The following is a 17718-nucleotide window of genomic DNA, read 5'->3' as shown; positions in this document are numbered from 1 at the left end:
AACAGAAGATTGTCATGTACGCCTGGAACAGAAGATTGTCAAGTACACTAGAACAGAAGATTGTCATGTACGCCTGAACAGAAGATTGTCAAGTACACCTAGAACAGAAGATTGTCAAGTACACCTAGAACAGAAGATTGTCAAGTACACCTAGAACAGAAGATTGTCATGTACACCTAGAACAGAAGATTGTCAAGTACACCTAGAACAGAAGATTGTCAAGTACACCTAGAACAGAAGATTGTCAAGTACACCTAGAACAGAAGATTGTCAAGTACACCTAGAACAGAAGATTGTCAAGTACACCTAGAACAGAAGATTGTCAAGTACACCTAGAACAGAAGATTGTCAAGTACACCTAGAACAGAAGATTGTCAAGTACACCTAGAACAGAAGATTGTCAAGTACACCTAGAACAGAAGATTGTCAAGTACACCTAGAACAGAAGATTGTCAAGTACACCTAGAACAGAAGATTGTCAAGTACACCTAGAACAGAAGATTGTCAAGTACACCTAGAACAGAAGATTGTCAAGTACACCTAGAACAGAAGATTGTCAAGTACACCTAGAACAGAAGATTGTCAAGTACACCTAGAACAGAAGATTGTCATGTACACCTAGAACAGAAGATTGTCAAGTACACCTAGAACAGAAGATTGTCAAGTACACCTAGAACAGAAGATTGTCAAGTACACCTAGAACAGAAGATTGTCAAGTACACCTAGAACAGAAGATTGTCACATCCGCCTGGAACAGAAGATTGTCAAGTACACCTAGGAACAGAAGATTGTCAAGTACACCTAGAACAGTAGATTGTCACATCCGCCTGGAACAGAAGATTGTCAAGTACACCTAGAACAGTAGATTGTCACATCCGCCTGGAACAGAAGATTGTCAAGTACACCTGGAACAGAAGATTGTCAAGTACACCTAGAACAGAAGATTGTCAAGTACACCTAGAACAGAAGATTGTCAAGTACACCTAGAACAGTAGATTGTCACATCCGCCTGGAAACAGAAGATTGTCAAGTACACCTGGAACAGAAGATTGTCAAGTACACCTAGAACAGAAGATTGTCAAGTACACCTAGAACAGTAGATTGTCACATCCGCCTGGAACAGAAGATTGTCAAGTACACCTGGAACAGAAGATTGTCAAGTACACCTAGAACAGAAGATTGTCAAGTACACCTAGAACAGAAGATTGTCAAGTACACCTAGAACAGAAGATTGTCAAGTACACCTGGAACAGAAGATTGTCAAGTACACCTGGAACAGAAGATTGTCAAGTACACCTAGAACAGAAGATTGTCAAGTACACCTAGAACAGAAGATTGTCAAGTACACCTGGAACAGAAGATTGTCAAGTACACCTGGAACAGAAGATTGTCAAGTACACCTGGAACAGAAGATTGTCAAGTACACCTAGAACAGAAGATTGTCAAGTACACCTAGAACAGAAGATTGTCAAGTACACCTAGAACAGAAGATTGTCACATCCGCCTGGAACAGAAGATTGTCAAGTACACCTAGAACAGAAGATTGTCACATCCGCCTGGAACAGAAGATTGTCAAGTACACCTAGAACAGAAGATTGTCAAGTACACCTAGAACAGAAGATTGTCAAGTACACCTAGAACAGAAGATTGTCAAGTACACCTAGAACAGAAGATTGTCAAGTACACCTAGAACAGAAGATTGTCAAGTACACCTAGAACAGAAGATTGTCAAGTACACCTAGAACAGAAGATTGTCAAGTACACCTAGAACAGAAGATTGTCAAGTACACCTAGAACAGAAGATTGTCAAGTACACCTGGAACAGAAGATTGTCAAGTACACCTAGAACAGAAGATTGTCAAGTACACCTAGAACAGAAGATTGTCAAGTACACCTAGAACAGAAGATTGTCAAGTACACCTGGAACAGAAGATTGTCAAGTACACCTAGAACAGAAGATTGTCAAGTACACCTAGAACAGAAGATTGTCAAGTACACCTAGAACAGAAGATTGTCAAGTACACCTAGAACAGAAGATTGTCAAGTACACCTAGAACAGAAGATTGTCAAGTACACCTGGAACAGAAGATTGTCAAGTACACCTAGAACAGAAGATTGTCAAGTACACCTAGAACAGAAGATTGTCAAGTACACCTAGAACAGAAGATTGTCAAGTACACCTAGAACAGAAGATTGTCAAGTACACCTAGAACAGAAGATTGTCAAGTACACCTAGAACAGAAGATTGTCAAGTACACCTAGAACAGAAGACTGTCATGTACACCTAGAACAGAAGATTGTCAAGTACACCTAGAACAGAAGATTGTCAAGTACACCTAGAACAGAAGATTGTCATGTACACCTAGAACAGAAGATTGTCAAGTACACCTAGAACAGAAGATTGTCAAGTACACCTAGAACAGAAGATTGTCAAGTACACCTAGAACAGAAGATTGTCAAGTACACCTAGAACAGAAGATTGTCAAGTACACCTAGAACAGAAGATTGTCAAGTACACCTAGAACAGAAGATTGTCAAGTACACCTAGAACAGAAGATTGTCATGTACACCTAGAACAGAAGATTGTCAAGTACACCTAGAACAGAAGATTGTCAAGTACACCTAGAACAGAAGATTGTCAAGTACACCTAGAACAGAAGATTGTCATGTACACCTAGAACAGAAGATTGTCATGTACACCTAGAACAGAAGATTGTCATGTACACCTAGAACAGAAGATTGTCAAGTACACCTAGAAGAGAAGATTGTCAAGTACACCTAGAACAGAAGATTGTCAAGTACACCTAGAACAGAAGATTGTCAAGTACACCTAGAACAGAAGATTGTCAAGTACACCTAGAACAGAAGATTGTCAAGTACACCTAGAACAGAAGATTGTCAAGTACACCTAGAACAGAAGATTGTCATGTACACCTAGAACAGAAGATTGTCATGTACACCTAGAACAGAAGATTGTCAAGTACACCTAGAACAGAAGATTGTCATGTACACCTAGAACAAAAGATTGTCAGATCCGCCTGGAACAGAAAATTGTCATGTACACCTAGAACAGAAGATTGTCAAGTACACCTAGAACAGAAGATTGTCATGTACACCTAAAACAGAAGATTGTCAAGTACACCTAGAACAGAAGATTGTCAAGTACACCTAGAACAGAAGATTGTCAAGTACACCTAGAACAGAAGATTGTCAAGTACACCTAGAACAGAAGATTGTCAAGTACACCTAGAACAGAAGATTGTCAAGTACACCTAGAACAGAAGATTGTCAAGTACACCTAGAACAGAAGATTGTCACATCCGCCTGGAACAGAAGATTGTCAAGTACACCTAGAACAGAAGATTGTCAAGTACACCTAGAACAGAAGATTGTCACATCCGCCTGGAACAGAAAATTGTCATGTACACCTAGAACAGAAGATTGTCAAGTACACCTAGAACAGAAGATTGTCAAGTACACCTAGAACAGAAGATTGTCATGTACACCTAAAACAGAAGATTGTCAAGTACACCTAGAACAGAAGATTGTCAAGTACATCTAGAACAGAAGATTGTCAAGTACACCTAGAACAGAAGATTGTCAAGTACACCTAGAACAGAAGATTGTCAAGTACACCTAGAACAGAAGATTGTCACATCCGCCTGGAACAGAAAATTGTCATGTACACCTAGAACAGAAGATTGTCATGTACACCTAGAACAGAAGATTGTCACATCCGCCTGGAACAGAAGATTGTCAAGTACACCTAGAACAGAAGATTGTCATGTACACCTAGAACAGAAGATTGTCAAGTACACCTAGAACAGAAGATTGTCAAGTACACCTAGAACAGAAGATTGTCACATTCGCCTGGAACAGAAAATTGTCATGTACACCTAGAACAGAAGATTGTCAAGTACACCTAGAACAGAAGATTGTCAAGTACACCTAGAACAGAAGATTGTCATGTACACCTAAAACAGAAGATTGTCAAGTACACCTAGAACAGAAGATTGTCAAGTACACCTAGAACAGAAGATTGTCAAGTACACCTAGAACAGAAGATTGTCACATCCGCCTGGAACAGAAAATTGTCATGTACACCTAGAACAGAAGATTGTCAAGTACACCTAGAACAGAAGATTGTCAAGTACACCTAGAACAGAAGATTGTCATGTACACCTAAAACAGAAGATTGTCAAGTACACCTAGAACAGAAGATTGTCAAGTACACCTAGAACAGAAGATTGTCAAGTACACCTAGAACAGAAGATTGTCAAGTACACCTAGAACAGAAGATTGTCAAGTACACCTAGAACAGAAGATTGTCAGATCCGCCTGGAACAGAAAATTGTCATGTACACCTAGAACAGAAGATTGTCAAGTACACCTAGAACAGAAGATTGTCAAGTACACCTAGAACAGAAGATTGTCATGTACACCTAAAACAGAAGATTGTCAAGTACACCTAGAACAGAAGATTGTCAAGTACACCTAGAACAGAAGATTGTCAAGTACACCTAGAACAGAAGATTGTCAAGTACACCTAGAACAGAAGATTGTCAAGTACACCTAGAACAGAAGATTGTCAAGTACACCTAGAACAGAAGATTGTCATGTACACCTAGAACAGAAGATTGTCATGTACACCTAGAACAGAAGATTGTCAAGTACACCTAGAAGAGAAGATTGTCATGTACACCTAGAACAGAAGATTGTCATGTACACCTAGAACAGAAGATTGTCATGTACACCTAGAACAGAAGATTGTCATGTACACCTAGAACAGAAGATTGTCATGTACACCTAGAACAGAAGATTGTCAAGTACACCTAGAACAGAAGATTGTCAAGTACACCTAGAACAGAAGATTGTCAAGTACACCTAGAACAGTAGATTGTCATGTACACCTAGAACAGAAGATTGTCAAGTACACCTAGAACAGTAGATTGTCATGTACACCTAGAACAGAAGATTGTCAAGTACACCTAGAACAGAAGATTGTCAAGTACACCTAGAACAGAAGATTGTCAAGTACACCTAGAACAGAAGATTGTCAAGTACACCTAGAACAGAAGATTGTCATGTACACCTAGAACAGAAGATTGTCAAGTACACCTAGAACAGAAGATTGTCAAGTACACCTAGAACAGAAGATTGTCAAGTACACCTAGAACAGAAGATTGTCATGTACACCTAGAACAGAAGATTGTCAAGTACACCTAGAACAGAAGATTGTCATGTACACCTAGAACAGAAGATTGTCAAGTACACCTAGAACAGAAGATTGTCAAGTACACCTAGAACAGAAGATTGTCTTGCCTCATCATTGAAGTTCGTGGCAGTGTTTCAGTTGGTGAAATCTCGGGTCTTACCTCATCGTTAAAGTCTGCGGCAGAGTGGCAGTTGGTGAAGGCTTGGGTCTTACCTCATTGTTGAAGTCTGCACAGAGTTTCCATTAGTGAAGGCTTGGGTCTTACCTCATTGTTGAAGTCTGTGGCAGTGTTTCCATTGGTGAAATCTCGGGTCTTACCTCATCGTTAAAGTCTGCGGCAGAGTGGCAGTTGGTGAAGGCTTGGGTCTTACCTCATTGTTGAAGTCTGTGGCAGTGTTTCCTTTAGTGAAGACTCGGGTCTGACCTCATCGTTAAAGTCTGCGGTAGAGTGGCAGTTAGTGAAATCTCGGGTCTTACCTCATCGTTAAAGTCCGTGGCAGAGTTTTTGTTGACAAGGGCCAGGGTGTATGTGGCCCCGGACAGCACTGTCATCAAGCCTGCCTGGTCCTTCCACGTGTCCCCTGGGCTCTGTAGCGGGAGGGACACCTTGTACCTGCAACACGGACTCTCCCTGTCACAACTTACTACACACACCACGGATGTATTTAGGATTCCAAATTAAGTGCTGCTGGCAGGAAAACTGGGGAAAATTACATCGTTGATAAATTGGATTTTATTAAAGTTTTTATTTTCCTGAATTCAGAAGTATTTTAACATTGTAATCAACACTGCATTCAATGCAGTAATGTTAAACTAAGCATTGAAGCCTCTTCCTCTATATTGGTCCTGTTATCAATGAAATACACATCACCTTACAAAACCATCACATTAGTTATAAACATTCAAGTAAAGCTTTCAATAAGTGGTATGCATGTGGTAGACATGTGGAGGACATTTCCAAATTTGATGCATCAGTGACAAAAATAATGTCCCATGCAATTCCTTATTTTGATTTGTACCATTCGTTAACGTGTTTCTTCAGGGTTAACAATTTTCTTGCCTTTGCATGTGTTTGTGACATGATAGTCGGAATCGTACAATCAAATCAGCTTTTTACAGAGATTTCTTATGAATACAGAATGGTTTTTGTTGCATTTATTATAACTACAATGTTGTTTCCAATCATGGAATTTGTATTGACATTTGCTGCAGATTTGGGGGCTGAATATCAGCCTCTGAGCATGTCTAGGTAAACTCCTGCACTGTGTACAAGTGTACATTTGTTTATCCCTTGCTGATCAAAGGCTCATATCACATATCATCTTTTGCTGCTGGTACTCTTTAAATTGTGTAAAAGTTTGCACCACTAGCTCAAACTAGGGATTATTATTTAGATGTATTGTTCTCAATGCTGGAGCAAGGTCAAGCTTAAATTACTGGTGATAAAATTTGTAATATATTTCACTTAATCATATTGCGAAATTTGGTTCATGATATGGTGATAATTTCGCTGAAATTGTAAAGGTTGGTTCGGCTGACGTTCAGGTACTACCGTCTTCAGTAATTGGACGATACATTGATGCATCGGTGGATCGCGCTTTTCCACTTCTCGGTGCAAGTATCAATCACAATCGCGCACAAAGTAAAAAATATCGATGCTTACCTTAAGTTTATTCTACAAATAATGTTACACCAAACACTACTTACTAGTGAAAATGAGGAGTGAAAACATAAATATTTTCATCTATTGCGCCATACTTGACACTGCCAACTGTAAATTGTTGGTGTGCCAGGTATTTGGCCATCTTGTCTGTGAAAAAACAGATAAGAGCACATGCAAGTATCATGATACATATCTGATCGTGAGCAAGGTATCGTGATATGTATCGGATCGCACAGTTGGTGTATCGTCCCAGCCCTAATGTCTTCCCCCTCAATTAGATGTTAACTCACACTGCTGGCTCCATGCTGGTGTACGCAGTAGCGTTGTCTCGGCTGATGTTGAGGTAGACAGGCGTCCCTGCCACCTCCTTCCCTTTCATTGGCACCAGTCTGACTCTTTGGGAACTGTTGGTATATGGCAGGTTGCTGACAACACTGGAACAATCATGGACAGATATAACGTCACTCATTCTAGAACCCATCCATCTGGCCAGTCATCGTCTTGTACCCATGGCTGGCCACTCTGCATGGACGTAATGATGTTACAGTCTTCGAATGAGTGAGTGAGTATGGTTTTATGCCACTTGTAGCAATATTCCACCAATATCATGGCAGGGGGACACCATTGTATAGTAACCATGTGGGGAATCGAACCCAGGCCTTCGGTGTGACGAGCGAGCAGCGCCAATGTCCATTAGGTGAGATGAAATTGGGTTTAACGTCGCGTCCAAGATTATTGCACTTATATAGCGACATGCATGTACGTGTATGTGTTTGTATGGCTGCTTGTACTATTCATAGTGCTAGCTCACTGAGATACCATTTTTAACATGAATACCCCACTCAGACACAGTATACTGACTCCGAGCCGACCAGTCCTTGTTTTAGCCCCTTAATGCCGAGCGCCAGACAGGGTAACAACAAGTACCATCTTTTAACGTCTTTTGGTATGACGCGGTCAGGGATCGAACTCCTGACCTTCCGCTCTCCGGGCAGACACTCTACCACTAGACCACGGAGGCGGTCATGTCCAACATTAAAAAATGAACCTGAAATGGGGACAAATACTTGTAAAGACAAAATGACGTAATAGTTACCTGACATCGGCCTGTCCATTACTGGGTTTTGTCCTTTTGTCTAGGAACTGAAGGACAAAATTTCAGGAATGAAAATGGCTGATGAAAATGTAATCAAGGGATTGTATTGAGACAATATGACAAAAATGCTGAACTTGTGAACATGGATTAAAATCAACAACAATCTTTAATAATATCGTATTCGACGTAATAACCGCCCAGGGCACTCTCAAAATTAGAAATAGGGTGCTCTTATTAGAATATTATTTTGGTGGAAAAAAAACAGAGTTGAAAGACAAATTTCGTGGTTCATGCTGACGGTCTGAACTGTTTATATACGACAGATATATTTTTCCAGAATTAAATTGCCCATAATTAAGGGTGCATATAACACATGAGTGCGTATTATACACGAATAAATAAGTCTTGTTTACATTGATTAATCGGAAGGGGTGCTAATTGGGATTGTTCACTTGCCAATATATTAGCAAATATCGCCGTGGGCGCTTATTACGTCGAATATGGTAGTTGGATGTTGGCGTATCAGATCATTTCTACATTGAAATTTTGCTGTCCAGGGGTTTCATAATGAAGCCTCTCATTGGATTTTCACACAATTCAGTGTTTTAAATTCAATTATATCTACCAAAACTTTTAATATTAATAGCCTAGCATTTTGATAATTTGACTTATTTTAAGCAAAACGACTAAAATAATCTATGACAAATGAACTTATCAACCACATGCCTGCTTCAAGGTCATGTGACCTTGAGAATCCGTCATGATGACAATGCGGTATGGTGTGGCTGCATCAAACAGGAAGGTGTCCGTCACGGAGCTTGTCTTGTCCTGCTCACAGGCGGCAGACACCGACATGCTGCCGCTCTGATGTCGGTACATACCTGCATACTGAGAGAAGGGGATTCAACATAACACCACAAAATATAATGCAAGAAATCATACGGAAATATTGAACAGTTTATGAGTTATACAAAAACCTATCCTCATTTGAACCAAAGTCCAATTGGTTACCTTCAAAACGCAAACAATAAGTTAAAAAACTGTGTGAAACCCACTGCCAACTACATATGCACAAAATTCAAAACTGTTTGGAGTGAGTGAGTATGGTTTTACGCCGCTTTTAGCAATATTCCAGCAATATCACGGCGGGGGACACCAGAAATGGGCTTCACACATTTTACCCATGTCGGGAATCGAACCCGGGTCTCCGGCGTGAAGAGCAAACGCTTTAACCACTAGGCTACCCGACCGCCCCAAAACTGTTTGGAAAAAATGACAACGCAATTGCCATAAATAGATTTTTTAATATGTCTGCTGTAGTGGCCTTATTGACAATAGGATTCAAACTTCTTAAACATGTTCATAACTGGGTCAGAGATCTAATTTGAAAAAAACCTGCAGTATATCATATTCCATATACTTACTGATTATTAAATTTCATAATGATTCTTCATACATGCAAAAATGGCTTGGACAAATATAAGATAGTCAGTATGAATGCAGTGGTGGCCATTTTGCCACATGGCCAACAGACCCTCATTCCGTGTTTGTTTGTTTGTTGTTTAAGGCTGCACTCAGCAATATTCCATCTATATGACGGCAGTCTGTAAATAATCGAGCCTGGACCAGACAATCCAGTGATTGACATCATGAGCATCGATCCATGCAATTGGGACCGATGACATGCATCAACCAAATCAGCCAGCCTGACCACCCAATCCTATTAGTCGCCTTTTACGGCAAACACAGTCGCCTTTTACGGCAAGCATGGGTTGCTGAAGACCTATTCTACCCCGGATCTTCACGAGTTCCCTAACTCTGTGAGCAGCATTTACAGACAGCATTGCTGGGATCAGATGCACAAAATTTCAGCCTCGTGAACCAAGAAGTTTCGGACAACATGTCAAAAATGTAAAAAAGCTGCTTGACACGGACACCTTGAAAAGACATAGGCTCACTTGACTTTCAGTGACACTGCCAAAAGGGCCAGTGTCAAATGATCATTTGGTCTTTGAATACTTTAAGGAACACTTTATTGGTTTGTGTGTAACAATAAGCTCAGTGATCTCACCTGGTGGGTGCTGATGTTGCCAGTATAGAAAGGGGAGGTAAGTGAGATATTGCACTTGATTGTGTTGATGACGGTGATGCCAGATTCTCCCGTGGCTAGGGGTGCCTCCTTGCCGGCCTGGAACATGTCACACAGATTGTCTCAGATACATCAACTATATGGCACTTGAAGGAACGTACAATGTTTGTTGACTGATCTTTCTGTAGGCACAGACAGACACACTCGCACGCATATACACTCAGACACACCTGTATAGACACGCAGAGACAGGAACACAGATACACACCCACACACGCACATAGACACAGAATCACCCACATAGACACAGGCAGACACATTCATAGACACACCTACATAGACACAGGCAGACACGCCCACATAGACACAGACAAACACGCCCACATAGACACAGACAGACACGCCCACATAGACACAGACAGACACACCTACATAGACACAGACAGCCACACCCACATAGACATAGACAGACACACCCACATAGACAGACAGACACACCCACATAGACACAGACAGACAGACAGACACAGTCACAGACACACTCACATAGACACAGACAGACACACTCACATAGACAGACAGACAGACACACTCAAAGACACATCCACATAGACACAGACAGACACACAGACAGACAGACATACACACAGACACACTTACATGCACACTCACAGACACACCCACATAGACACAGACAGACACACTCACAGACACACCCACATAGACACAGACTCACAGACAGACACACCCACATAGACACAGACAGACTCACAGACAGACAGACATACACACAGACACACTCACAGACACACCCACATAGTCACAGACAGACTCATAGACACCCGCAAAGACACAAATTGACAGACACAGACATACCCACACCAACATAGACACAGAGATACAGACACACACAGACACACATCCACCCCTACACACTCACACACGCACATATACATAAACACAGACACATACACTCACACACACAGGGTATGTGTATACACATGGGGTGCTACACATCACATACACACATCGTGCCTCAAAACCTATTTATGTTGAAGTCAAGTTTCACATATTATGCATGGATGGTACATCTGAGCTGACAGTTAAAAAAACGCAGCCATGTCACAGACTTGTTTGATGATACTCACATCTAGTTTAATCTGTACAAGTCCTGCGACTATGAACGCTAGAACACCGAAGCTCATACCCACAACCATCCGCTGCAGAGGCCTGGAAGAGAGACGTCACACCATCCGCCATTATCAAGGTATCAAATCTCCACGTAAAGATGCAGGTACAAACAGTACAGTCATATGATAGCGGTACATACAGTAAATATAATCTTGGGACTTGCTCATATTTAGATTTTCTCTTGAAGTTCTGAGAATCAGACTCTTTCACTCATTCCAGTTATAGTTATGAGTAATTGGACGTTTCCAGTGGGCCGGACTGCGCCCTTATTCAACTCATCCTTTGTATGAAGACTGTCTGTGTGTATATATGGTTTCTATCACTGGACTGACCTGTGTGGCAGTCTACAGCAGTCTAGCAGGGGATAGATGATGTGTTCAAATACTGGGATGAGGACGATGATCAGCAGTGGGTTCAACACCTAGAACAAGAACAAGCAAATCATCAGACATGTTGTATAACTGTGAGGTCATCAGACACGTTGTATAACTGTGAGGTCATCAGACATGTTGTATAACTGTGAGGTCATCAGACATGTTGTATAACTGCGAGGTCATCAGACTCATATAACTGTGAGGCCATCAGAGACGTTGTATAACTGTGAGGTCATCAGACATGTATAACTGTGATATCATCAGACATGTAGTAAAACTGCGAGGTCATCAGACATATTGTAACAACACCCAACTGTTGGCATATTACATTGTACCAACACCCAACTGTTGGTATATTACATTGTAACAACACTCATCTGTTGGTATATTACATTCTAACAACACTCATCTGTTGGCATATTACATTGTAACAACACCCAACTGTTGGCATATTACATTGTACCAACACCCAACTGTTGGTATATTACATTGTAGCAACACTCATCTGTTGGTATATTACATTCTAACAACACTCATCTGTTGGCATATTACATTCTAACAACACACAACTGTTGGTATATTACATTGTAACAACACTCATCTGTTGGTATATTACATTGTTAAAGCACTCATCTGTTGGTATATTACATTGTAACAACACACAACTGTTGGTATATTACACTGTAACAACACAACTGTTGGTATATTACATTGTAACATCACTGATCTGTTGGTATATTACATTGTAACAACACACAACTATTGGTATATTACATTGTAACAACACCCAACTGTTGGCATAATACATTGTAACAACACTCATCTGTTGGTATATTACACTGTAACAACACCCAACTGTTGGTATATTACATTGTAACAACACACAACTATTGGTATATTACACTGTAACAACACCCAACTGTTGGTATATTACATTGTAACAACACACACATGTTGGTATATTACATTGTAACAACACACAACTATTGGTATATTACACTGTCACAACACCCAACTGTTGGTATATTACACTGTAACAACACCCAACTGTTGGTTTATTACATTCTAACAACACCCAACTGTTGGTATATTACACTGTAACAACACCCAACTGTTGGTATATTACACTGTAACAACACTCACAACAATTCACAACAACTATACCTGAAACTGGTCTGGTTTCAATCGCCCAAGGCTTCCCTGAAAATCACACAAGAAACAAGTTTAACAAGCTACAAAATAGTGCTAAGGCCCTCCTTTTCTCTTAGAACAAGTGCTTTCACATTTAACAAAATATATTTTAATTTTAATTTTAAATCTTAAACATTTTTCACAAGAAAAAACATTGTTTATAATGCCATGAACAAATCCAATGCGATCAGACAGTTCAGGATTATTTCCCTTGGCATGTAGCCATCTCATACTATCTGGATTCACATCCATAATGACCCTATATATATATCCTATATTTGCCTCCATGGAGTTGAATAAAGACGAACAGCTACTACAATACAGTGGAATAAGTTTTACCATTGACCCATCCATTTCTTCTGCCTGGAGCGTCCATCTGGAGCCCTGAAACAAAACGAAGCACAATGTTTCACAAGAAACACATAGTGACACATTAATCAATCCATGCTAGGTCCTAAAATTCATAAAAGATGTTTGTTGTTTGATGATTCTCTCTGCTTTATCCCCTGATATGACAGGATGTGTCCCAGACAAACCTGTGATTGATAGTATGAGTAACGTCCCATGTCATCAGGGTGCTATAACATGCAAGCAAGCAAAACCTGAGACGACCAACCGATGCATTCAGTGGCCTCTTACACCACGCAAGGGTTGATGGGACCTGTTCCTACATAAATGAACTGAGGTTAGTTATTTTGAACATGTTGAAGTGGGCAAAGTTTGGATAAAAATAACATCAGTTGTTTATGGTTGTTTGTTTGTTGTTTAATGCAGCACTCAGCAATATTCCTGTATGACGGCAGTCTGCAAATAATTTAGTCTAGACCAGCCAATCCAGTGATTGAAATCATGAGCATCAATCCACACAAATGGGATACACTGACATACATGAACGAAGTCAGCAAATCTCACTACCCGATCCCTTTAGTCGCCTCTTACGACAAGATTAGTTGCCTTTTATGGCAAACCCAATTCTACCCAGGATCTTCAAGGGTACAATTATTTATGAGTGAGGAAGTAATTGTTGTTTTCTGCTTAATTCCAGCTATGTGTGTGTGAGCAGTAGTAGTCATCTGTGTGTGCGTTGTTTGGGCGTGGGTATGAATGCCGGTGTGGGTGCCGGTGTGGGTGTGGGTGTGGGTGTGGGTGTGGGTGTGGGTGTGGGTGCAATAGTGCTGGCCACAGATATACCATGGCCCACTCGGACATAGTTAGTCTGCCATACAGACCCTGAAACAAATATATCCAATACAGCCCATGCAAGTCTATATATAAAATTTGGCAAGTCTAGATTACTGCAGTTTCAGGAAATGAAGAAAATCTCTAGGCTCCTTTTCATTTTATTTTATAACTATAATTAAACCACTGTTTTTTCTGTAAAATATGTTCATTTCAGAGACTAGATGTTAGTCTAGGGCATAGTGCATGTATACTGATTCAGAGTAGACCATTCCTTGTACTATCTCCTCAATGCCAGGTGCCTTACAGGGTAAAAAAAAGTACCATCTTTTAACGTCTTTAAGTATGGCTAGTCGGGAATCGAACCACCGGCCCCCACACTCAAGGTAGGCACCCTTTCTACATGCCCATATAGGCAGTACCCGGGGTAACTACAATAAGGCAGGCCACACAGAGTCATCATCCAGTTCTATGGTCAGTCACATAAACACAGTGTTGTGGCAACCTATTCTGCCCGGAAATCCCTGTATGGGTTCTTGATTAATGGACCAGGGTGTCGTTGTACAAAACAACCTTAGCACCATGACTGTCGTTAATCTATGTTAAGGTATGGGAGTTACGTTCACCTTAGCGCTAAGATCGCTTTGTACAATGGCACCCAGGTATAATTGGTCTGTGAGTGTTTACCTACCTGCTGATCAAACAATGCCCAGAACAATGGCAGGGGCAGGAACAGCCATAATACTTTCAGCAAAATCTTCACATCTTCTACAAAACTCTCCTAAAACCAAAACATTTACAGGTGAAATTCAATTTCAACACCAGACAATATTCAGTCTCGATTATCTCCTAAAACAGATTTCACAAAAAAGTAAGTGTTTGTGTGTTGCCTAACACCACACTCAGCAATACTCCTGTCATACAACAGTGGTCTGTAAACAATCGACTCTGGTACAAACAATACCATCATTGTTTGCTTGTAGTTAAACACCACACTCAGCAATATTCCAGCTATATTACGGCGGTCTGCAAATAATCAAGTTTGGACGAGACAGTAATTGACATCATGAGCATCGATCCACACAACTGGGATACGATGACATGTATCAACCAAGTCAGTGAGCCTGGACACGTTAGTCGCCTTTTACGGCAAGCATTGGATGCTGAAGACCTATTCTAACCCTGTTCTTCCGCATGACCATGGTTCCGATAAACTAAGCTTCATGATTGTGGCACTTCCATCCTCCATATCTCCAGGGTTCACATTTCAGTAACCTACACTCACCCCTGGATCCATTCCCGTGGTTCTCGAGATCTCAAGTTACCTGCCCTCGATTTTCATTAAGATTTTACCAACCAATTAAACGTTGAGATAAGGAAAAAAAGTAAATGGCTAAGGGAGGTAACTCCTATTGCCTAGAACCCAAAGTGACCGCCAGTTTTAAAATACATGGAGACATCCTTTCAATCAAAAATATTTTTGTGTGCTTTCTTTTGCGTGCGGGTCAGGATTTCAATATTGGATTCCTCGCAAACTCTATCAAAATCATGGCAGCCATGTTGTTGATATCGTCAACCCAACATTGAGGCTGGTTTTGTAACTCGCATTCTGATTGGTCTGTTAGATTGAGTAGCATAGCAAATCAAATTGGCTAATGAAACTCAAGGGCGGGTAATCTGAGATCACGAGAACTAGGGGAATGAGTCCAGGGTAGGGTAGGTTTACCAAAATGTGAGCCCTTGTGGTATAGAGAATGTCGCAACTCTTGAATTTTGAAACATTCAACCTGTAGGTTCCGACAGAGACCACTGGGTTATTCGTGTTCACACAAATATTGAATAACAATATATAAACATAATCTTTCAGAGGGCAAAGTCCTCAAAAAAGCCACAAGTTGTATCCTTAAGTCCTCCCGGATCCTATGATCGTGGGTTAGACTTATCCTGACTATGTGTCTAGGTTTGTCAGCATCACAGCCGAGTTCATGAGTTTCACCTAAGTGATAAATTTATTTCAAAATCCAGCATCACTGGGACATTCCTTCAGATTCAACTGTCACAGGGTGATGTCACTGAAACACTCTTCTAAACGGCATCAAGCCTAAGTCTCAGTCACAAGGATACACATATCATCAGTTCCTTGGAAATACACGTCGTTTAATTATGCTGAAAAAGATAAATTCTAAGACCAATTCGTTCAGATTCAATCTCATTAAAATCAGATCTTAGTTCTTCCTATCACTAAACAAAGATCTGAGGACATCCCATTATGGGTCATGTCAGACCGTCCTTTTGCGAACTTTGACTGACCAATGGAATGACTGACAAGAGGTTGACAATAGCCAATCAGAAGGCAGGTTTCTCATGCTTAATGACACTAGTCTCAAAGTGGCGACTACGATCCTCTGATCTTTGTTTTGCGGTAGTAACAAGAACGAATATTGTTTTTTTTATAGATTTGTTCAAATTACATCGGCAACATTTCTCGTCCACCATGTGCCATGGCCTTGCAGACTACTGTACAGTGCTTTGATATCAGTGAACTGCAGGGGTCATACAAAGTTCATGACCAGAGTGCATCATATATAAAATCCCGTGAAGTACTGACAATGGTTTTCACCCAATATTAGTAATATCAACTCTGGACTGGTAGGATTGACCTCATGTTGTCTATCTCTGATAATGGTATTGTTTGACACCAACATTCATCTGAAACAGTCGGATCTTACCTCAAACTTATCTTCTGCGCGGTCCAGCCAGTGGGTCTTATCTTCACGCACCTCGCCCCTTGTCTGACACGACCTCCGTAGTCCGTGCTGCAGGAATACAATATTACCATGACAACCATATGAAATATAAAACGTCATTGCCAGAGAATAACCTCTCTGCCAAAACAGATTCCGTTTTGGCGTAGAAGGCAAAATAGTGGTGACAATAATATGAATGGACAACCACAACAGTCTGTGATTATAGCCACTGGTCCAAAGCCCGAGTCTAGTAAAATTTATTCTCGTCAAGTAGGACCAACTAATGCAGATCCATATACAAAGACTAAAATCTATTGAAAATTATACAAAATTAAAGTTGGGGCTGGTAGACACAATTGTTTATGGCACAGAATGATATGATCTACCTGATGTTTGTTTGTTATCGTTTCAGCCATCTTGCTAGTCTGAAGCAGTTTGCCGACTGTAAAAGCATCCTAAAGCTCATGACACGCGAGGGAATTAATGGCAAATTATGAAAATTGGTCGGGAGACAATCTGTCTACTCACACACAGTATACCGACTCATACTGACACATCCTTGTTTTATCAAGGAAACAACGAGTACCATCTTTTAACGTGTTTTGAAATGACACGGCCAGGGATTGAATCCCTGACGTTCAGCTCCCTGGGCTGCTAGACCAAGGAGGCGGTCGTTAGTCCTTAGCATGTATACTCGCCCATATGATAGGTACTCACCCATATAAAGGTAATCACCCATGTGAAAGGTACTCGCCCATATGAAAGGACTCACCCATATGAAAGGTACTCCGCCATGTGAAAGGTACTCACCCATATGAAAGGTACTCATTCATGAGAGGTACTCGCCCATATGAAAGGTACTCGCCCCTATGAAAGGTACTCGCCCCTGTGAAAGGTACTCGCCCATGTGAAAGGTACTCCCCCATATGAAAGGTACTCCCCCATATGAAAGGTACTCCCCCATATGAAAGGT

General features: G+C 40.8%; 1 protein-coding gene across 1 annotated transcript; it reads right to left on the bottom strand.

Annotated features, from left to right (window-relative positions):
• Positions 1-5383: 5383 nt before the first annotated feature.
• On the bottom strand, positions 5384-16814 carry LOC125374410 (solute carrier family 15 member 1-like; the record flags this gene model as incomplete). The annotated part of the gene is made up of 11 exons (XM_048385280.1): positions 5384-5828; positions 7169-7312; positions 7975-8021; positions 8701-8862; positions 10046-10162; positions 11212-11293; positions 11587-11675; positions 12793-12828; positions 13159-13203; positions 14690-14779; positions 16728-16814. Coding segments are annotated over 11 exons (1110 nt in total), but the record flags the coding sequence as incomplete, so codon positions are not given.
• Positions 16815-17718: the final 904 nt, after the last annotated feature.

Source organism: Haliotis rufescens, unplaced genomic scaffold, assembly GCF_023055435.1.
Source record: "Haliotis rufescens isolate VD_foot unplaced genomic scaffold, xgHalRufe1.0.p SCAF_560, whole genome shotgun sequence".
Taxonomy (NCBI): domain Eukaryota; kingdom Metazoa; phylum Mollusca; class Gastropoda; order Lepetellida; family Haliotidae; genus Haliotis; species Haliotis rufescens.
The sequence above is the reverse complement of the archived record's forward strand: the minus strand, read 5'-3'. Positions and strand labels throughout refer to the sequence as shown.